Below are 22,839 nucleotides of genomic sequence, written 5' to 3'. Positions count from 1 at the left end.
TTTGAGTGATTTCGAGAGCACAATGGGGATTTTGGCACGTTGCATGGCTTTTCTTTTTCTTTTTTGCTGCTTTTTCTCGCGCCCTTAAGCAGGCGAGAATCCGTGACCGTGTGGCACAGCCGGAAGAGGTCACGGGCGATCAGAGAGGCAAAGCCTGAAAAACTTCTCACCGCAACAATGGCGCGGACAGATTTTAAAAAGATCCTGGCAAGATCCGCCATCACTTTCACACCTCTCTCCTTGGTCCTTGGTTTCCCGTCCGGAGACCTAAGAACTACAACAAATACCCGGTGGGCATCGTAATCTCGCTAAGGCCTACCTTGAAGAGGGAGAGAGAAGGAGAGTACAGGGTGGCCCCTACGCACCGCGCGAGCCCCATTATGATTCCTAACGCATTGTCAGGGTGTCGAATCTGTCTACAAATAACCACTAGAGAAATGCTTGCCTTCGACCGAGTTCGAACTCTCTCTCTCTCTCTCTCTCTCTCTATCTTGCACACTCTTATCCCTCCTTCATCCCTTGGTATATATATATGTGTACTCTGAACTGCGCACCAATCACCCCTCTCAAACTCTGATACTCGTGCTAGAAGCTCCCACTATGCCTCTCTCTCTCTCTCTCTCTCTCTTTCTGAATCTCCCTCTCATTTCCAAGCGTCTGCCATTCAGAGTGGACTACATTATTTTGTTGTAAGACCCCGACCGCACCGCATTATCCTAAACATCTAAATCCGGACAGCTGGAGTCTATCCGATGATGATGGTGCTCAACTCTCTTTTAAGTTTATTTTTATAAACTTATGGAAAGAAAGTGTACCAGGTCTTTGATTATTATTATTGTGGAATGAAACAATTTTTATAATTATATTCCTGTGGATTCTGTTGCTATTCTTCGGGATATAGTCGCGAGTAAAATTTGGAATGGGAGTAGCAGGAATTTTCTTGGTGGTTTCAGAGGGAGACTGGATCGAGGCAGGAATGAGAACCACTTTCTAATGAATGTGCCGGAGGTGTCAGAGCAGCAACTGTCAAAACACGAGCGTCGGAAAGGCGTCGACCGTGTCGACGAGAGTGCAGTGCAGGGGAGGGAATACACTGAGAGAGAGAGAGAGAGAGAGATGGTGAGAAGAGGGGGGATAGACAAAGATAGCGCAGTCCTTTTCACGCCATATTGAATGTAGCTGAAAAACGGTACGTGGCAGGAACGTCCATAGATAATCTCGCGATATTTACCCTTTCATCTTCGGAGAGTATTTCAACGACCCTGTTGTCTAGAAATATCTCGCTCAACCTAACGACCATTTCGACTCGATCCGTATCCGCTATTCCAATCGACGGCTCGAAAGTTACAGCTTCTCTCCTCCCATGTATTATTATATTCCTGACGAAAACTTTGCTTGGATTACTAAAGAAACACGAGTTCCTCCGTGGAATGATTTAACAATAATAACGGATTAACAGTGGGGATTAGCGCGAAAGGGGAAATATTGAATGATTGGAAGCGTGTATCGAGGGTTAGAGAGGAATGAGATGTGAGAATCAGGAAGGAAGGTTGGGGGGGGGGGTGAAACGTTGGAGAAGAAGGACGAGTGGAAAAATGGGGATGAGAGGGGTTGCGCTAGGTAGGGAGGTCAGGGTGGAGTCGCGGTGTGCAAGTGGAGAGAAAGCTTAGGCTTGCGCCGTGGGTTTATCGGCTTTTCGGGAGAGGAGAGACTTGGTCGATGTTCCTGCTTCCTGGTTAACCCGCGAGATCGGTTACAGGGAATCCAGCTTGGCGATTGGTTCATTTTGTCAGCGACACCCGCCCACCCACGTCGCGTTATCGCGCAACCACACTCCCCCCCCCCCCCCCCTCTCCTCCTCCAGCTACCTCTGGTATGAACCCTTCCATGCACCTCCATCATCACTACCACCACTACTCACTCGGATACCACCCCCCACCCCCGTCCCTCTCTATCCAGCCATTTCAAACTGATCGCCCTGTTGTGCTCTGCTTCATCCATCTCCAAACTCTTGTTGAAAATATCTACACTTTGCATGAGTAACGCATACCTCTCCAATGGATTTTCAGGCGAATACTTGCGATTCGATTGGAGGCTTGAAAAGTATTGTCGTGTTTGGTATCACTCGTCTTGAAAATTATTGCAAACTATTGCTCCGATTTTTTTCACTTTGGGTTTATATATGCGTAGTCTTGATGATTGAATTTTCAGTAGAAGTGGTTCTCATTCGATTATATAAGCTTGGGAATCGTAGTTCATCCTCCAATTTTTTGAAAACACCTACACTTTGCACGAGTAACGCATACCTCTCCAATGGGTTTTCAGTGGAATTCTTCCAATTCGATTGGACGCTTGAAAAGTATTGTCGTGTTGAGTATCATTCATCTTAAAAACTATTGCTCCAAATTTTTCCACTTTGCTTATATATAGTCCTGATAAATGAATTTTCAGTAAAAGTGGTTCTCATTCGCTCGGTCACGGAAATGTAGAAATTATTTCAGTCGTTTATAGTACATTCTCCAATTTTTTTAAAATTTCTACAACTTCCAAATAATAAAATATAACTTTCTAAACATATTTCAGTCCAAAACTCTTGTATATCCCCATCGATGCAATATTTCCAGTATTGCTGTAACCTATCGCACAGGCAAGGAAAAAGGCAGTTGCATTCGAAAGAAACTTGCACACACCGTATTGCGTCGTAGATCGAATAGCGTCGAGATGCTCCGTGAGATTAAATCGTAACATATACACCTATATATAGGGCTAGAGGATAACGGTAAGGGTATCGGTTGATGAAAAAAAAGACTCACGATCGCTCGTAGTAATATCATAATAATCTGTTAATATATTTTCGCGTGAATGTATTTACAGGCTCAAATAATAATAATATTATTATTAATATTAATAATGCTCGTTTCTTTATATATATTTATATATATATATGTATAATTTTCTTGTTAATAGGCTTTACGTATTTTTGATCTATGTATATGTTTATTTATATATTTATATATATACCGTATGTTCATATTTATAGAATGGATTATACAGAATCTCTTTTTCACTATCGAGTCTATCTACAACGAGAGGAAGATGTTTTACGGGGGGAAGAGGAGGGGGGGGGGGGGGATTGTGCGAACGCTCGAATGCCATTTCTCGATATTTCTCACTTCGAATTCGATCGAGCCGGATCTCGGAGGGGGCAAAGTTCCCGAGGAGGAACGAAGGAACGGCTACTCTCTAATTAGTCTAAAGGGGGTGAAGGGGGGGGCGTATCGTAACTATACGATAATCCGATACACCGGCCGATCCAAATTGTACATCATGTACGTGTATGTGTGTGTGTGTGTGTGTGAGAGAAAATCCTTCCAGGAACGTTCTCCATATATAAGCACTCGTATATATATATATATAAACGTGATATCCAATCGAGGGTCCTATATCGCCGTTCACCCGGAACGCAGCATCCTCGAGGAGTCCTGGCACAGCTGTCGAGCCGGAGGATCGCGTGTAAAGCTCCGAAGCACCGAATATATATATATATATATCAATTATAAACGATTGGCTCGAGGAATCCCTATAAATGTACAATGTAAAATTCGCTTCTGGCGATTGACGAATCGGTAGTATTAAATGTACTAGTAGTAGTAGAAGTAGTAGTAGTAGTAGCAGTAGTAATAGTAGCAGTAGTTATAGTAGTAATAGTAGTAGTAGTAGTAGTAGTAGTAGTAGCAGCATCAGCAACACTATTAATTTGGTCGTATCACGCGGGCGAAAACGGCCGATGGATTTGGGGTGGTTTCGGATTGGGCGGTGGCGTCGCAACTCGTATGAGACCCTGCTGAGGTTGACCTTGGGGTTGGGGCTGCTGTTGAGCTTGAGGCGTTTGCTGAGCGGAAGGTGGACTGCCGCGCGAGGACGGCGTGTGCGGGCTGGGAACGGCCACTCTCAGCGGACCCGTCACCGAGAGATTGGTCGCCATCAACGGTGGACTGTGCGCTTCCGATAAACTGTCCGACAGTCGACTTATACCTCCGTCCGACAGCCGAGAACCCTCCGATATCCTGGATATGCCCTCGGGTAACTGCTGATGCTGAGGATGAACCTGATGCTGATGCAACAGGCTGTCGTGGGGATGTAACCTGCTTGGTGGTAGGCCTAGACGATCCGGTAACCTGTGTGTGTATATATATATATATAGATTGGATTATGCTTAGTTTTGCGGTATTGATATAACTTTGAATGGAGTGAGGTTGATTTTATAGATTAGAAACTTTGGTATTTTAGTTCTTAGGATTAATGGGAAAATTTGTTAAGAGAATGTGGAAGGTATAGTTTAGTTTTCTGAATAATATTTTGTGGTGAATTCTGTGATCCTTTAGAGGGAGTTGGAACGTTGAATGGAAGGAGGTTGATTCGAAAGATAGAATCTTCGATATTTTAGTTCTTAGGATAAATGGGAAAATTTGTTAAGAGAATGTGGAAGGTATGGTTTAGTTTTCTGATTAATATTTTGTGGTTAATTCTGTGATAATTTAAAGAGAGTTGGAACGTTGAATGGAAGGAGGCTGATTCGAAAGATATAATGTTCGATATTTCAGTTCTTAGGATAAACATAAAAATTCTTTGAGAGAATGTAGAAGGCGTGTTTTAGTTTCTAGATTAATATTATTGAATTCTATAAATCTTTAGAGAAAATTGAAAGAACTAAGATGTACAATTAAAAGATCAAAAATACCAAGAAAATCATAAATTTCCAAAGACGATGGATATAAAAATTGAACAATTTAGGGACTCTGAAGACGTACCTGGAGCCAAGGTCACCTCTGGGACCAACAGCCTGGAAGGGGCTGGTCTCGGTTAGCCTGAAGATTCCTCCACCAGCGATATTCGTGTGATGATGCTGAGGACTGTGGGGTCCGAACTGGAAGCCAGCCGGAGGGAACTTGAAGGCCGTCGCGTGTCCGAACCTGAATTGCGATTGCGCGGGTTCGTAGCGGAAGTTGAGGGAAGGCGAAGAAACGGCGCCGACGGATCCAAACGGGCCCAAGGGGCCCAGTGGGACCGGGGAAGGGGAGGGCTGGTGACTCCTGGGTGGCGATGAACCTGGCGATGGCGGGGATGTTCCTCCGAGGGAAATATCCGAGTCCTCGGAGTCGCTGCCTCCGGCACCCGGGCTCAGCGCACGACGCGCGTTTCCGTTTCCTGGCCCGGACTGTTGCTGCATCCTGCGAAATAAAACGCCAAACTTCATTATTCTTTAAGGTCTCTCTCTCTCTCTCTCTCGAATTCATCGTGCACGATATCCGAGGATCGCTGCAAGAATTTTAATCCGTTCCCGTGGCTTCGAGCTGGATGTACGCGAGGCTGAAAACACTTTGTTTCCAGTCATCGCTGGAAGGAGCGCTCGTAATTAATGACTACATTCGTCTTTCCCAGGTAAGCACGGGGGAATTCACGCGAGTGTAACGGCCATTCTTTTCACGGCAAAGGAGGGATCTCTGCCTCGTTACGGAAACGATTATGGTCCGGCGAATTTGTCGTCTGGAAAGAAAGCAAAACTGTCGAGCTATCTCTCGCTCTCTCTCTCTTAAGAGAGAGACAGAGAAGACTGTATCTAGTCTCAATTTGTCTCAAGCTCGCGAAGACTGTATTCTTTTCTGTTCGTAATTTGTCTTACACTTTCGAAGCCTGTACACTCTTCTATTCTCCATTAGTTTTACGTTCACGAAGACTAAATGCATTTCTGTTCTCAATTTGTTTTACACTCGCAAAATCTGAATACATTTCTATCCTCAATTACTCTTAAATTAAAAAAATCTAACACTTTTCTATTCTCAATTCCTTTCAAGCTCTTAGAACCTAATAATTCTCTGGTCTCAATTTGTCTCACACTCGCGAAACCTAAATACTCCTCCATTCTCACCATATCTCGCACTCTCGTCGAGCTTTTAAAAGCCAACGAAAGGAGACGACGTTAAAGTGTGTTTTTCCAGATTGAAACAGACAAGAACAAAAAAAATAATAATAACAACAATAAAAGTAGTAGCAGTGTACAAGATAAGACAGAAGAGTATTTTAGTGTGTAGCAGTGAGAAAAAGCGTCTTGTCCAGGTGGCTCGTGTCTTTTTCGAGTACATGTACTGTCTGTGACTGTATATAACCGCTGTCCGGGGTTCTCTCCAATGGAATGCTCCGGGGCGACGACTATGAGGATGACGACGACGAGGTTCGAAAGAAGAGAAGAAGAAGAAGAGACAATGAGGAGTCGCGCTGTGCGATGCTATTCTCCCCTTAAAAGCTTCTCTCTCTCTCTCTGAACCGCGGATAGATTCCAGCGGAGCTTCCAACTCGAGATCCTTCACCGTATTTTCTTTGCTAATCGAGTCTTCGAGCTCGTTCTGTTACCACGGTAACACCTATACCCCCCCCCCCTTCTCGCCAGTATTGAAAGCAACTCGAGGATGATTACCAAATTGGTAGGAATCGAGTCTCGTCTCTCGAGCCCGTTACTCTCTGCCTCCTTCTTTGTTCGACTGGTTAACGAGGAGGAAGACTCGTTGGGATCGGTGAAAGCAGCTTATTTTCTACGGCGCACAAGAGACGCATTGTAATATATATCGAAGAAAGCGATAAGCGAGGCCTTCCTTCCTGATACACACGCGTGCGCCGAATCTGCGTGGCGAATCGCTGGATTGGCGAAAAAAGCTGCCGCGTGGACCTGGTTTTCGGCTATACGCGAGGTCTGCGGTATAATTACAAAAAAATTCATCAGTATCGGTCGAGTGGGTATGGGTGTGTACGTGTGTGCGTGTGTAGCGCAGGAGTGGCCTGTGACTGGCCGGAGGATGCACCCGGCGTCCCTTGGACGGCCGTTAAGTATTTACGGCGCATGACGAGTCACTTTTCGAATAGCCCGTATACATATTATAAAGTAAAGTATTATGCAGGACGAGGACGACTCTCCGGCAGGATAACGGATGGCCAATCCGTGACCGAGGCTCCTATAATTACGGACGGGATGACGCTCGCGATTTTGCACGAGCGAGTCGCGCGCTCGCATTTTCAAGAATTTGCTTGATTCAGCTGGATGAAAAATTAAGTGGAAGTGTATGTGTGTGTGTGGTAATGGGGACATGTGGATTTGCGATAGTCGTTTGGATGGTTGTTAGTGTATATGGTATTTTAACAGAATTCGAGGATATTTTGTTGATTTGTATCTCTGTTACGTGTCTCTTTGGTGAACCTTGCATCCTTTTTCTATTTGCAAGGTTTTTTGTTTCAAGGATTAAAGATTAATTAATTGGAAATGGTATGATTGTGGGTGATGGAGTTTGTAAGGATGAGAGATTGGAGTCAAGGTGGGAGGAGGGATTTTTTTACTGTGGATTATGTTGTTGTTGATTTTTGATCTTGTTGAAATAATGTAGGAGGATCATGTATGGTATATGATAGGAATAGATAAATATAAAGATTAATATAAGTATAACTGCAGGGTGGAAAAGAATCGGAATCGAAGGTCGAGAAGGTACATCCATCGTTTACCGGAAGTAATAATATTTCTGCAATTTTCATTCACATAATTTGAATTATAACCACATAAATTTCAAAAAGAATTCGTACATACATAAAAACAGAAAACTAAAATAAGTAGACTTGCAGGGTGGAAAAGAATCGGAATCGAAGGGCGAGAAGGTAGAGCGATCGTTTACCGGAGGTAATAATATCACTGGCCTGTGATCTAGCTCGTTGTCCTGGGCCTAGGATATCATTTTAACAGAATCTACCCCGTGTCAGAGGACACCGTGGATTTTCGTGCGTGGTACGGTACGCATCGCCTACTCCATACCACGCCATGCTAAATACCCGGTCCGTACAATGGGGTTACGTATCGCCCGAAAATCTGAGCCATGCCGAGGCCTCGACAAAAGGTAACTGGATACCGGATCGAGGAGGAGACGACGGTATGTGAACGGAGCGCGATTTCCAGCCACCCAACGTACCAAAAGCCTCTCTCTCTCTCTAAAATATATACCTACCCTCACCCTCGATTATCCGCCCCTCCTCCTCGCCTTTGCTCCTCGTCGCTAGCTCATTTTTAATAGCCGCTAATAGAGACGTTAAAACGATACGGGCGATGCTCGATTTTTCAGCTTTCATCCCGATGATGCTTTCAGCTTCGCAGCCCTTCTGGCTCTTCAGCTTGGTCCATGAAAATATGACCTTGACGCTTTCGGGTGTAATTGACAAACCGGAAGTGGCGAGTTGTGTCGGAGGACATACTCTTGTTAGGGTGTGTACCTTGGAGGATCATCGATGATCGTCGGAAAGAGTCGACATTTCGAAGAAAGGAAATTGCGTCGGAGGTGCGTCCGCGTTTACCACGCGGAGCTCGTGAATGATAGGGAACAGGTAGTCGATGATTTGCAAGTTTTTCTTATGTACTTTACGTGGACGCAGTGGGATCTACAGAAAGATCTAGATTCGTTATCCGATAGAACTTTGCTCCTTTAATTTATTCCAGTGTTAATGTTGAAGATTGTCTTTGGTTCTTGGTGAGTTTTAGTGAAAACTGCTGACTCGTTTGATCGTTGGGATGTAGAAAAGTGATCGGGATAAATAATGTGGTCTGTTCGTTTCAACCTGGTTAACGAGGCGATCTTTTCCAGTTAAATGCTCGTTTGACCATCTACATTCTTTGTCCATCATTCATCTGGTCTCATTTTTGTAGGTGCTGGACAGTGTTGTAGTTCAAGGTCACGGGATTTATCATAAAAACACAGATATTTCAAATTACCTTTACTGTGATTGTTTGATTAATTATAATATTCTAATTTTAATATATACAAAATAATTCTTACTCTTCATCTTGACTATCAAAGATTGTTTAATCGTCGAGACATAAAAAAGTGTTCGAAACTAAAGCAGTGAGCTCGTTTCAACCCGGTTAACGAGCCGATTTTTTCCAGTTAAATGCTCATTGGACCATCTATATTCTCTGTCTATCATCCAGCTGGTCTTCATCTTTACAGGTGCTGGTAAATATTATAGTTCAAGGTCAGAAGATTTATCATAAAAACACAGATATTTCAGATCCAACTTCACCATGATCCTTTGACTAATTCCAATCTTAGTATACGAAATAATTTTTATTCTTCATCTCGACTATCCAGGATCGTTTAATCGTCGGGAAGTAGAAAAGTGTCCGAAACAAATGTGGCGAGTTGGTTTCAACCCGGTTAACGAGCCGATCTTTTCCAGTCGAATGCTCGTTGGGCCAAAGAGCTTGGCTCGGTCTCTCGGTTAGTCTCCGTCTAGGCAGGAGCAGGCAAATGTTTGTTCGGGGACAAAGAGTATCCAATGGCGCGCTGGCCTCACAATGTTCCCGCGTACAATTCCCGAATCTCGATATGTTTGCGAAGATTTTTAAGCGAACGGTGCATCGGTTTGAAAGCCGATACCCACGTGCTCCACCTATATATCTATCTATATATATATATATATATAGATCCTTCTGCGTCCCTCTCACTCTCGATAAGTTTTCCCAGTCGACCGAGAGTTAGTTGCTCTCTTTTGGCTGAACAAAAGTAAAACGAAAAGGCCAGTCTCGCTTTTAAAAAACCCATTATGCGTCTCCCCCGCAAAATAAATATATATATCCCCCCCCCCTCCTCTACCTTCTCTATACAAATAAGTCGTGCAACAAAATCCTCCGAGTCATTAAAAAATACGACGATATATCGAAAAAATTGAATGTTTGAACAAACAAGTATATATATATATATACAATGAGTCGAGTGTTTGCAGAGACTGTGTTAGAAATATCCAGAAGAAATTCTCTATTAGAAAGTACATCCTATAATATATATATATATATATATATATATATATCTGGTACCAACCAGCAAGGAGTCTCGTGGGAAAATTTCTAAGACGAAGACGCGGTTGCTGAAGAGGAATTTGTTGTTCCATAGTAGAAAATTAAGAAGACATGTTTTTGGTTTGGTTTCAGTCGGATGATTTGCTTGTCTTTCAGCGACTGTCTTCGGGAAGAAGAAGAAGAGAAATTGCGAATCGACAGGCTAATTGCTCGAGAGAGCCTAATTAGCCAAAGTTCCAAAGCGGGTTCTCCTTATTTTCCAAGTTGCTCGCAGTAATTGCGGCTGTAGCTGTGTTCCCGTTCGCTCCCGTGAGTCCCCAAAACGTTCCGGGCTTTGCTAGAGAAGCAATGGGTGGTTCGTAATGAGCCGTGATCCTTTAAAGCAACCAGGAACAACCGTCCTTCTTCAAGGTCAACTACAAGAGTTCCGCTTTAACCCAACGAATTTACCGGTGATCGAGAATGGAGTACGCGTGGAATAATCGGTAAAAAATTCATGTAGAATCACGTCTCATTGGCGTTGCTCTTCTGGTCCTGAAGAGTTCCAAAACGATTTCTCTTTATTTTCCAAATTACTCGTTGCAATTGTGGCTGTAGCTGTGTTTTCGTTTGCCCCCGTGAGTCCCAAAAATATTCTGGGCCTTGCAAGAAGAACGGTAGATGGTTCATAATGAGCCGTGATGCTTTAACCGAACGAATTTGTTGCTGATCGACAAAAGTGTGCGCGTATAATAAACGGTAAATAATTAATATAGAATCACGAGTCCCATTGGCGTTGCTCGGTGTGTTCCTGAAGAGTTCCAACTCGAGTTCTCTTTATTTTCCAAAACAGTGTTCCTATGAGTCCCCAAAATATTTCTGGTTTTGCAAGAAAAACGATGGACAGTTCATAACGAGCCACGACGCTTTAAAGCAACGAGAAACGGTTCTTCTTCAAGGTCAACGACAAGGTCCCGCTCGAACCTAACGAATTCACCAGTGATCGACAAAGGAGTGCGCGTGGAATAAGTAGTATAGCTCGGTAAATAATTAATACGCAATCACGAGTCCCATTGGCGTTGCTCGGTGTGCTCCGCAGGAGCGAGAGCTGCCAACGGGACGACTATATATATATATATATATATACCATACATAGTTAGGAGAAGAAGGAGGAGAGTCGACTATTGGCGAAGGGCGCCATCGACTGGAAGCGAGAACGAAGGGTGTTTGCCAGCAAACATTGTCGAGGGCCTCTTAACCTGCTCCAAGTATGCGTGTACGTACGTGTACTTCTTGCCAGTTTACATATGTGTGCGCGTGTCGTGCGCATTACAATCGTCTCTTCAGCATCCTCTTCAGCATCGCAGCTTTTCAATTTTCTTCCCAAGGTCTCTCCTACGCCTATGAACCAGCTTGTCCCTCGCGCAATTATTGCCATTAGCTTCGGGGTCGATCTTCCAAGGTCGATCCATGCAGCATGTACACAGAAGCATCAGCTTCAGCATCAGGAGTGCCGAATTTCCGAATGGCAAACGATCGAGGCACGCGCCACCGCTTATAGAGCCTTCTCGAGCTTCGAGGGTCCTTCAATCGATTCGAGTTCCTGCCACACTTTCGTCCAAATTAAGTTTCACCTCCCCCTCTTCATCATCTTAATATCCACAGCCATCGAAATATACATCGTTCCTCGGTAGCTTTCTTCAAGGTAGCCCAACCCGAGACTCTTTTCTTCGTTTTGTCATTGAGGTGGGCCAACTCTGCAGCGGAACTCGACGGAAGAAAAGAAACAACCTGGATCCTCTTCTTTCGAGCCACGGTCAATTAACCATTTCCAGGCTAAAAAATTGGCTGGCCAAATTCTGCGCGACAGCGCGTAAATAGCCGCGGCTCGTGTTCACCGCGAGAGCTACCTCGGGAAAAAGGAGAATCCTGAGGATGATGATGAAGAAGAAGAAGAGGAACGGTGAACGAGAGGTTGTATCGTTTTTCAAAGCGAATCCCGTTTCTTCGTGATGCGCCGGAGGAGCGCGTCTACTCCTGGCAAGGAGCGATTTTTCAGTTTTCGTAACGAAAATCTAGCGACTGGCTTTGGGTATAATATTTCAGGTTCGTGTATAGGAGAGCGCGTGCGCCGATGGATGGAACGGATTGGCCCGGCCTTAAGCCGTCGCAAATTACCACGTAAGCCTTTTAGTCGTCGTGTGTATATTTCACTCGCTCGCTCGCTTGCCTCCCCCCCCCCCCCCTCTATTCCCTTTAAGCTCTTCCTTCTCCTTCCACACTCCGTTCTTCTCTCCCACTGCCCAGCCGCGCGTTATTATTTTGTTGCTCCGCAATATTCTCCGAGCCCCCTTGGGGCTACGCCACCCCCACCCCACTCCACCCCGCTCTACCCTATACTTGCCCCTCTAAAGGGAATCTAATACAACGAATCTCCGCGAAACTTCCCAATTGCCCTTCGATTTTCCACACGCTCGCAACACGCGTTCTACGGACTATTGACAAATTTTTACATTTTGTATCTCGATTGGTTGTTTTTTCTTTTGTGTCCTCCAAGCTTTCCTCGTGAGTATATCTATATATGCATATGTAAAGGAGGGCATTATCTCTAGTGCAGATTTTATTTAGATGGCCTTGACGAGAAAAAGCAAGGGTGGTTTTCCACAAACTCGCAGCACGAATTGTTTTCAGACTATTGAAAAATTTTTAATTTTTCGTTTAGATCAATTACTTTTTATTCTATGTCCTATGAGCTTTTGTCGTCGATATCTATACACACGAAGGAGAATATTGTGTTTGGTCCAGATTTCATTTAGTTGGTCTTGATAAGGAAAAGCAAGTGTGGTTTTCCGCAATCTCGCAGCAGGAATCGTGCAGATCATCAAAAAATTCTACATTTACATCCCGATCAGTCATTTTCTCTTCTACGTCGTATAACCTTTCCTAGTAAGCATCTATATACATATATATATATATATATATATATATATATATATATCTATAAAGGAAAGCATCATCTTTAGTCGAGATCTGGTTTAGCCATCCTCTGCGAGCAAGCAAGGGTAAGCCCGAGGGAGAGTAAAAATTTAAATTTAACGCAATTTCGAGTGATTACTGTGGACCGCTCTGTAATACACCCCTTATACCAATCTCTTGATTGGCTTACATTGTCGATGCTTAACCGTTTCATGCACCAGTGACCGAGTAGGGGGATATCGTTGCACGCGATAGGGCTAACCTTTTCGCTACCCGAGGCGATATAGTCATTGTCGAGATTCAAATGCAAAGACTGTCAAGCATATATATATATATAGTACAGTTCTTCCTAGTCTCCCACACGAACACCGAGGAAAATCGATGAACATAATCAATGACGAAGAGTCTTTGCGAGCCTCGAGACACACGATCCTTCACACAAGCCACATGTAGACTCACACACACACACATATATATATATATATATATGTAGGTACACCTTCTCATTCAAGGATCAGGATCAGGAGTACCCAAGGTATCTCGTTACATCGTCGACTAACGATTATCCTTTAATACACATGGCAAATGAGCATCGCGTTACTTGCCTCTGATCCCTGAGACTTCCGCTATTATACCGTGTGCGTGTGTATCGGTATATCGTATAATCAACAACGACTAAAAAGAATAAAGCTGCGAGGATCCCTCTCTTTCTCTCTGGAGCCTCGCGAAACAGGAGGAAGGCTCCTGACTCGTTAATATTGATAAGTTTATGATATCTCGCGTAAACTGTGTAAAGTTGCACGAAAATTCAATTTGGACTCGTCAGGAAAAGAATCCGCTTAGTTAATTTTCTCGAAGGCGACGCTTCTTCATTCGTTTTATTAATTTTTCTCCTGATTCTCTCTCTCTCTCTCTCTCTCTCTCTCTCTCTCTCGAGAGAGAGAGAGAGAGAGAGAGAGAGAGAGCGATAACTCGATCCTTGGTCGACCGAAGAGAAACGTCTTCGTCTACTAAACGCATTAGCAAGGATTCGTCGTCCCCAGAAATCTTTCCGTTCCAGCAGATTCCCTTCCTATATATATATATATATATATATATATATATGGAGAGAGAGAGAGAGAGAGAGAGAGAGAGAGATTCTCTAGTTTGGGGAAAAGGAGGAATATCTCATTATTTGTATTGCATCGCGAGGATACTTTGCCCCCTCCCTTTCTTTCTCACCAATGGTGTGTATATACGTTGAAGTTTCTTTTCTATAAAAAGGAGGGGGGGGGGGGGGGGGAGTGTGACGTTGGTGAGAAAAATTAAGCGCGTTCGTAGTGTGATGGTGCTGCAGGTGGGAAGGAGAAGCCAGGGGAGACTCGATTGAATTTCTGGCACGCTGCCCGTAGCCGTGTAAACCAATTTCAGGCAATTTCGTATCAAGAATAGCCTCTTCAACAATGAATTGACCCACGCGAGAGAGGACCTTTCCAATTTTAATCGATCTCCGGAATATAGCTCGGGAAGAGGTTGAAGACTCGCACGACCCTTGGCCAAACGAAACTAAACTCAACTCTCGACGATTATATTTACCGCTTCTCCATGACCCAAACTCCTTTTCTTCCTTTTTCTGCCCCCCCTCCATACACACACACACACACACACTATACAGGAGGCTCGCGAAAGAAGAAAAACTGGACGATCGATGCCGCCAGACGCGATAAATCTGATACGCGTGAAAAATGAACCTTTCCCATGCACGTTCCTTTCATTCGTAAAAACTCCGGGGCTTCTCGGATGATGTAATAATTTCTTTTTTCGCTTCTTCCTCGATAAACAATATACACATGTATGTGTTATGTAATAATAATAATAAAGCAAATCTGGGCCCTGGAAAATGTTGTGACTCCCTCGTTAGAAATGTGTCAAATTTGCAGGAGGGGGGAGGATATCTTGTGATTCTGAAAAAAATCATTGATGATCCAAGGACAAGTTTAACGAAAATTTCTTTTTTTACGTTTTCCTCCTTAAACAATATACAAATATATATAACATAATAATACTAACCCAAATCAAGTCTCTCGAAAAGTTGCGACTCGCGATACGGATATGTAAAACTCACGAAATAGGGTAGGGGGGGAGGTGTATCGCAGGATCCCAAGAGAATTCCTGGCCGATCCAACGAGAATTTTATCGTCGAGTATTTTGACGGAGACCAGCAGCCGCGTGTCCGGAGTGAAATTAGCGAATCCCCGTTCCCCCGAGGCTACATGGTGACATTGTCAACGAATACATATACATATATATATACATACACACGCGTTGGCCCGCGCGCCTTCTCGGGGCTTTCGGAAACTCTCCCCGTGCACTACATTACACATATATATATAGAGCAGTGCGATGGTGAAATGGCGACGGGAACGTCGAGCTTCGCCCCGACGGAGCTCCGGGGGGATATTGCCGGTTGATATTGCCGGTCCCTTTTCAATGTTCCAAGTCCTTCGAGTGTCAAATTTAATAAGCTCGCTCCGTAGCTCGTTTTCCTCCCACGAACGGCACAACCGGAAGACGACGGAAAAAGTAGATTTAACATTTTTCCGATGCAAGGAAACGAGGGAGAATTAGCCGTTAAAAAAGCTGACTGGATGAGTGGGAGCCAGAGGCTAGCGAGATTCGACGTTTTGGTGCACGTAGCGTGATTCCGATGTCGTTTCTACAATTTTTGTACGTGTGTGTGAGTGTACAGTGTGATCAAATATCGTTTACTCCGCCACTTTCGTGGACCATTTAAATCTCGTTCAATCCCCCCCCCCCCCCCAAGTGTACGTGGCAAAGGATTAGACTATATATATATATATATATATAAGAGGAAAATACAGACTCCTCTAGATTGATTCTAATAGTTCGCTGGTCAATGTCACTGGAGGAGAGATGGAAGTGCCATGGGGCTTGTTAAGACCACTCTCTCTCTCTCTCTCTCTCTCTCTCTCTCTCTCTCTCTCTCTCTCTTTAACGACGTATCGATTCTTGCCTCGAACTTTCCTCTTTGCTCCCCAAGACCAACCTGCATCAGAGGGACAAGGTGGGAAAAGCTTTCAGAACGCGCGACTAATTACCTCCTCGATAATGACCGAGCCTTTGCTGTAAGGCTCTCGCGAACAAGGTTGACGCCCCTTGTATATATATATATATAGGTGATTTCCTTGTGTAACTTCTACTTGGAAAAAATACAATTATTTATGGTGCTTTGAATAAAACTTAGTTTTTTTTATAAATAATTCATGGAGTTTCTAGAAAATTATATATCGGTAATGAATCTAATAAAATTGTGGAAAATTAAAGTTTTTTAATATCGAGGGAATAACTTCGTTGACTGTAAAATTCGAGGAGGAAGTTTTATTTTTATGACATATTTTTTTATCGATGCGAGGGAATCGGTGGGAAGACCTTAGGACTCCTTTAGGGGATTTTATTACGATCTTCGAGCAAATTGAGAAATTAGTATGCGTGTTTTCACACGGAATGAACGTCGCGTGGCACGCCACACACTTTCAGCGAGTCAATCAAATTTCGTTACCCAGCACTTTTGTCTAAAACCATGCAGATTTCTGCCAGTTCAGAATTGATATGTATCGTGCTTTTATTTATAAACGCGTATATGTGTGTATATATGGTACACTCAACTCGGTTCAAAAAGATGGATTTTTTCCTCCAACTAAATATCCATCATCGATATTCTAGTATGAAATGGATTACTACAAAAAAAAACAGAATGTTTTTAATCTCGTATTTAAATTTCTATAAAGCTCAGTGGAAAGGGATTTAGGATTGCGGAAATAGCCTGGTCAGGTCAATCAGTGCAGTTTTTGTATTATATTTTAGCAAACAGACTGTTATTGATGCACCGATATACGAATCTTGACGAGTAAGGCCCTCGATCCACAGAGTATTCCATAACTTCGACAAAAAGTCTGAAGAAAGAGGAAGCAAATAGCCGGAAGAATTACAAAAATATTTAGAATTAATATAATGAAGTAAATCAGTACAGTTTTTGTACGTTATTTCAGCAAACAGACTCCTGATGCATCTATACACGAATCATAACGCGTAGGGCACTCAACCCACAAAGTGTTCCACCTGCGTGCATTGTATTTCAGAACATCGAGTAAAAAAGCTGAAGAAAAGGGAAGAAAATGGCCGAAAAAATTAAAAAGAGATTTAGGATTGCGAAAATAACCTGATGACGTTACAATCAATGCAGTTTTTGTATATTATATATTAGCAAACAGACTGTTATTGATGCACCGATACGAATCCTGACGAATAGGGCCCTCAACCTTAGAGTGTCCCACCTGCCTACATCGTGCACCAGAACATTGACTAAAAACCCTGAAGAAGAAGGAAGAAAACAGCCGGAAGAATTATAACGGGACAGGAACAAGCGCACTTTGTCCTTCGAGTGGTAATTAAGTCGTTATCCACTAGATCGAATTGCGATCTTTACACGGGTTATAACAACGCGTTCGCCAACGGCTAATACACGAGTAAATTACAGGAGTTTTATCATTTTTCCTCTCACTTTGGCCAATTTAATTCGTACATTCGATACCATATATATATATATATATATCTAACTATCATAAAGAGCAACGCTAACGCTTTCTCATTACACAGAAGAAATTTTTCTATTTCAACTTCAACGCTGATTAATTAAAATCTGGCCCAGTGCATTCAGTCGCAGCTCGCATGCACGTAATTAGTACAGGGCGTTGCGTAACGCGATAACGGAATCACTTGTCTGTGTATTGGTGTACTCTATGCTGTGCAATCTAGATATTCCATTGTGCGTTTTACACACACACAAATAAATCTCCATAGACCAGCAACCGTTGAGTGGCAGTTCTCTATTCGCCCGGCGATTCTGTCTGTTGGTTAAAAAACATCGATTATACGATTGGACAAAATGATAAAACCGGTTTCGAGCGATCCTACTGGATTAATGGAACATGATTCTTTTTTAATATCGCTCGAGACTCGGTCCACCAAAGTCATCGTGTTACTCGAACTGTTGATGGAAAAGACTTGAAATTTCGCTAAATTTATCTCTCTCTCTCTCTCTTGATCTTCTTTCGATCTCTATTAAAGTTATATATATATATATTACTCGGTCGAATCTTGTGAAACGGTGCTCGATGCTCAGCGCGAGAACTTATGGCTTTCCTCCGTTGAAATTAAAGGGCTGCCATGACGGATGTGACGAGGCAACCTTCGGAAGTGGACCTTTTTGTCGAGTCCCCCCCCCCTACTCCCCTCGCTTACACAGCTCTATAATAGCCCTTTCGTTTTCAACGCTCCGCGTAATTTCCCACTGATTCCTACGAGATATATATTATGGAAATTCGGTAGCTGACGTTTATAACTGTATCGTGTATTGTAGAAGAAAAAGAATTTTTAGGACCAGCCCCCATATCGAACGAAGAAAAAGACTGTGTATAATGATCGTGTAACGAAACACGGGAGCCCGTGGTGCATTCGAGAACGAATGAGACGGCGGTTTCGTCCCGAGTCGACTTTTAACATCAGGCATGCGCGCTCTCTTGAAAATGACGGCTACACCGGAGATTATAGAAAGATCCTCGTTAAAGTCTTTCCTGGATGAGTCTATCGCTCTCTCTCTCTCTCTCTCTCTCTCTCTCTCTCTCTCTCTCTCTCTCTCTCTCTCTCTTTCTCTCTTTCTCTCTTTCTCTCTTTCTCTTTCTTGGGATAGAAAAGGATTGATCTATACCTACTTATTTGAGAGCATATCGAGTATTATAATAATTAATTCGTTTGATTGTTCCACCCGAAGAGTGTAATGCTGACTGGTGTGTATAGAGAGAATACTTTAAGAATTTTAACAACTCAATGGAGGTTGATAATCAGTTTTATGTAGTCTGAACCTTTACGAATTCTCGAATCATTGACATTGATCGTTTAGATGTCTTTTAGGCATCTTTTCGACGTCTTTTCGACATCTTATCAAAAATTTCACATTACGAAGCCAATAACAACTCCTTGATATTATTATAATATTACTATTTATAACACACTCATTTATCATGCAAGATCCTTGTTAAAATCTCTCTTAAACGATTATTCTACAAATATATAACCGTATTCGTTAAAATTCATGAAAATAAAATCTACAACTAAAACATCTATCAAATATCAAAAATCAATTCCCTCAACGATTGTCCGTAAATATTCCAACGGTGACTATTAATCCAAGATAAAACTGTGCATAAGAAGGTCAACGACAGCCAAGCTGCGCGTTGTACGCGCGAATCGCACTATTTGCGAGGAATTTCTCGAACTCTGAAGAAGACGAAGAGGAGCAAGGGAGGGGGGCGGATAGGACTCGGGGTGAGGCTTTCTAGTAATTTCACGGAATGAGAAGTAGGAAGAGGCATCGGTTATACACGTATGGCCGTGTGGTAGTTGTTCTGGCAATGGTGCAGCATGCAGCGAGTGACGATAGTGCTGACGACGAAGCTGACACAGCCACCTGTCGTTACTCGCTGGTTACCGCATAGCTTTACGCCTTGACGCGCCGTGTCATTCTCGCCACCATTCCATTCCACCAGAAGCTCCAACTCTGAATTTCTTTCTTCGGCGCACGTATGACGATTTCAAAGCACCCAACGACGCGAGAATGCAAAGCGAAAGTATATAACGCGCGAGATTTGTGACTTCCGTGGGATTAAGCGCGCTAAAAATCATCGCGACTCGCAGCCAAAGAAAGAAAAATTTTTTTCTCAACGATTCCATCAAACGGTTGAGGACTCTGACTCTTCGGCTTGAAAAAATGACGATTCATCGTCTTCTTTTCCGGCAAAATCTGTGGTTTGATTAAACATATGGCTGTGCGTGAGAAATTTCTAGGTTTTTTTGTTCTTGAGTGTTGTAAAATTCTAGGTTGAAGAGCGACGAGTGGAGATATTTTTTATGATTATTTGTGGTTTTGTGGGGGAGAGGGTTCATCGTGATTTTGTCGTTTGGATTAAAAAGAGCGAGATTTGGTTCAAACTGATTTATCTGGTTTCCTCGAGGCTCAAAGGCATAGGGATGTAATCGCAAATTTAATTATAATTCGTGAGAAATAATTAAGTCATAAATGCCAAGTTGAAGAGTGACTAAGAAGGAGAAAATTTTTGCGATGTTTGGTAATTTTTCTGAATAATATTTGATGGTGAAAAAGATCGATCATGGTTTATTATTCGTGCTAAGCCGAACGAAATTCGATCCAAACGGACCCATCTGGCTCTCCTCGAGGCCCAATGGCAGAGAATGATATAAGTCCCAGATTGAAAATTAGCAAAGATCAAGAAATTTTCCACGATATTACATAATTTCTCCGAATAATAATTGAAAGTAGTGAGGGTCTATCATGGTTGATCATTCCCACTAAACAGAACGGGATTCGATCCAAACGGACCCATCTGACTCTCCTCGGGGCCCAAAGGCATAGGGATATAATAGCTAATTGAATTATAATTCGCGAGAAATAAGTCCCAATTCTTATATTGAAAATTAACAAAGATGGAGAAATTTTCCACAATTTTTCATAATTTCTCAGAATAATAATTGATAATGGAAAAAGTCGATTATGGTTCATCATTCCCACTAAACAGGACGAGATTCGATCCAAACGGATCCATCTGACTCTGCTCGGGGCCCAAAGGCAGGGAACGATATATGGCCCAGGACTATAATCGCAAATTGGATTATAATTCGCGAGAGAGAGATAAGTCACGCTCGTCACCTGGAGTGCGAAATGGCCGGTGTGGATCAAGAGACTGCGCGGTGTAGAAAGAGGGGAGGGGAGGCAGCAGCGAGGAGGTTGGAGGGACTCTCAGCTCTGTAACCACCTCTTGCCCTTACCCAACCTTCGCGACCACCTTCGCTCCGTCAATTATTTAGTAATTGAATGCGAAGAAGCCGAGAGTCATCGCTTAAATTATCATTCCCGTTCCGAATGACCAACCACTGCTGCGGATTTATTGTTTATCGCCACTGGAACCTTCGCTCGAGGAATACCACACAATCTCGTTTGTCAACTGTCCAGCAATTCTGCAATTTTTCACAATTTCTTCCTCCCCCCCCCCTTCTCTCTTGCCAGTCGCTACTCCCCCCTACTTTACCACTTTTTTGTCATTCTCTCCCGTTATACCAGGAAACGTCACTGACGCACGAGCTTCCCTCAAATCTATTACATATATAGAGTGTCCATTTAAAAACGTATCTAGATATTTCGTTCCTTGGAAAAAATTCTCAAAAACCTATATCTATGTATTTTGAAAATAATACACTTTTTAAGTGTGTTATTTTCCCACCAAATCACTCGACTTCCTTCAACAAGAATTTAACAAACCACCAAAAATCTGCAAATTTCAAATTGACACCACCTCCACCATTCGCAAGTAGCTCAAACGCGAAAGAAAAGTGCTCGCCGAAAGAGTGGTGCGATCGAAATTCAATTGCCCAGACAGATAAATAATAATAATAATAACAAGGATAAAACTAATAAGAGAGATGAAATAGATTTGATATAACGAAGAGTCATGCTTGGACGAGGCTCGTCCGAGTTTTTAGACGGTGAGAAAAGGCATCGAGAGAGCGTCAGTATCCGATTGTTATCCGGTTAATAAATAGCTCGAAACGTGACTACAATGTTTCGTGACGAGTTAATCACGGGTGGAGGAAGGAGCCGAGGAATCGCGGGGGTGCCATATAGATGAATCTACAGAAAGCGTACATATTTATGTAAATGTGCATGGTCGAGCAGAAGGCTCTCCTCGCAGAGGCAACCTCTTTGTTTTACAAATAGGGCAACCAGCCACAAGCCACCACACTCTGGTCTCTGCTCGACCAGCAACGCCGCGGCGGCCATATTTGCCCGATGACTCTGCACTACCCAATACACCTATCGTCCACGCAAGATGGCATAAGATTAACATTAATTATACCGCTCTCAACCTCCACCTCCTTCCATATAACCATTCTCTTTAACCAAGTCCATTATGTTCGAGAAATCTATATATCTGTCTGCTATACGCTCTTCTCAATGTTTCAGTGCGTGTTGGCTCTTTTCACAAGTCTCCTTGTACTTCCTTAGTGTTTGGTGTAACACGTGTTTTCTCTTGGATTAGAATAGAAGGTGTTTTTGTCATTTTTAAAATTTTTTTGGTGCAGATGTATAGAATTGTTTTTAGTTCAGTGTGCTTTTGAGGAATTTTAGTTCCGTGATTAGTTAGTTTTTTTCGGTGATTTATGTAGTTTGGACAAAATTGTTTTATAATAATTTTTAGATGAGTATTTTAATTCGCGAACGTTTAATTATTTGGAATTTTTATAAATTTTATTCCTCAACACTGTGGTACAGTTTATTATATAAATCATATTTACAATTTTTTATATTTTCTATTATTTTCAACGCAGCTATATATTCTCATTTTTATTTCATTCTGCACTCAAAAATCTTCAATTCTCAATTTTTTTCAATGATCTACAAATCATTCAAAATTATTTTACAATGATTCCCACAATTTCATTAGTCGACACTCGAGTACCATACACATATATATATAAAACAAAAACAGTCATATTATTTAATTTCGATCGATTTCTCCGTGCCAGTCGTTAATTCTTGGCATTTGATTCGGTAAGACGAGTCAATAGAGTCGTATAGGCAATGTGTTTTCGCTCGGCAGGCGGTGGAGGCAGGCACACGTCGATTTCCCTTGTCAGCCGGAGCGCTTAAAACCTTAAAACGATCCTCTTACCACCTCGACTGGCTCACCCTCTTTCGCTATAGCTAGATTTTAGGTTATGTTTGTATTCCTCGAATGGGGTGGGGGATTAGTCCAAATGGTAATCCCGTAGGCAAATCGCAAGTATTACACGCGGTAGCGCCGCTGTTTTTACAAGAAGAGAGAGAGAGAGAGAGGCCGTTAACGCCCCGTCACTTGTTTCGTGTTTGC

General features: G+C 42.7%; 1 protein-coding gene across 1 annotated transcript in view; it reads right to left on the bottom strand.

The window, feature by feature from the left end:
* Positions 1–2,828: 2,828 nt before the first annotated feature.
* The window catches only part of Optix (optix), a 36,860-nt gene continuing 16,849 nt past the window's right edge, over positions 2,829–22,839 (bottom strand). Inside the window, exons 2-3 of the mRNA XM_066735012.1 lie at positions 4,812–5,231; positions 2,829–4,178 (exon numbers count right to left, since the gene is read on the bottom strand). Coding sequence (XP_066591109.1) covers positions 3,767–4,178; positions 4,812–5,231 — 832 coding nt within the window. The 3' untranslated portion in view covers positions 2,829–3,766. The remainder of the gene's footprint in view (positions 4,179–4,811; positions 5,232–22,839) is intronic.

The sequence above is a fragment of the Prorops nasuta genome, unplaced genomic scaffold, assembly GCF_024137725.1.
Source record: "Prorops nasuta isolate Cenicafe-Biocafe unplaced genomic scaffold, Cenicafe_Pnas_1.2 PNAS00014, whole genome shotgun sequence".
Lineage (NCBI taxonomy): Eukaryota > Metazoa > Arthropoda > Insecta > Hymenoptera > Bethylidae > Prorops > Prorops nasuta.
This window is presented reverse-complemented; position numbering and strand designations above follow the sequence as displayed.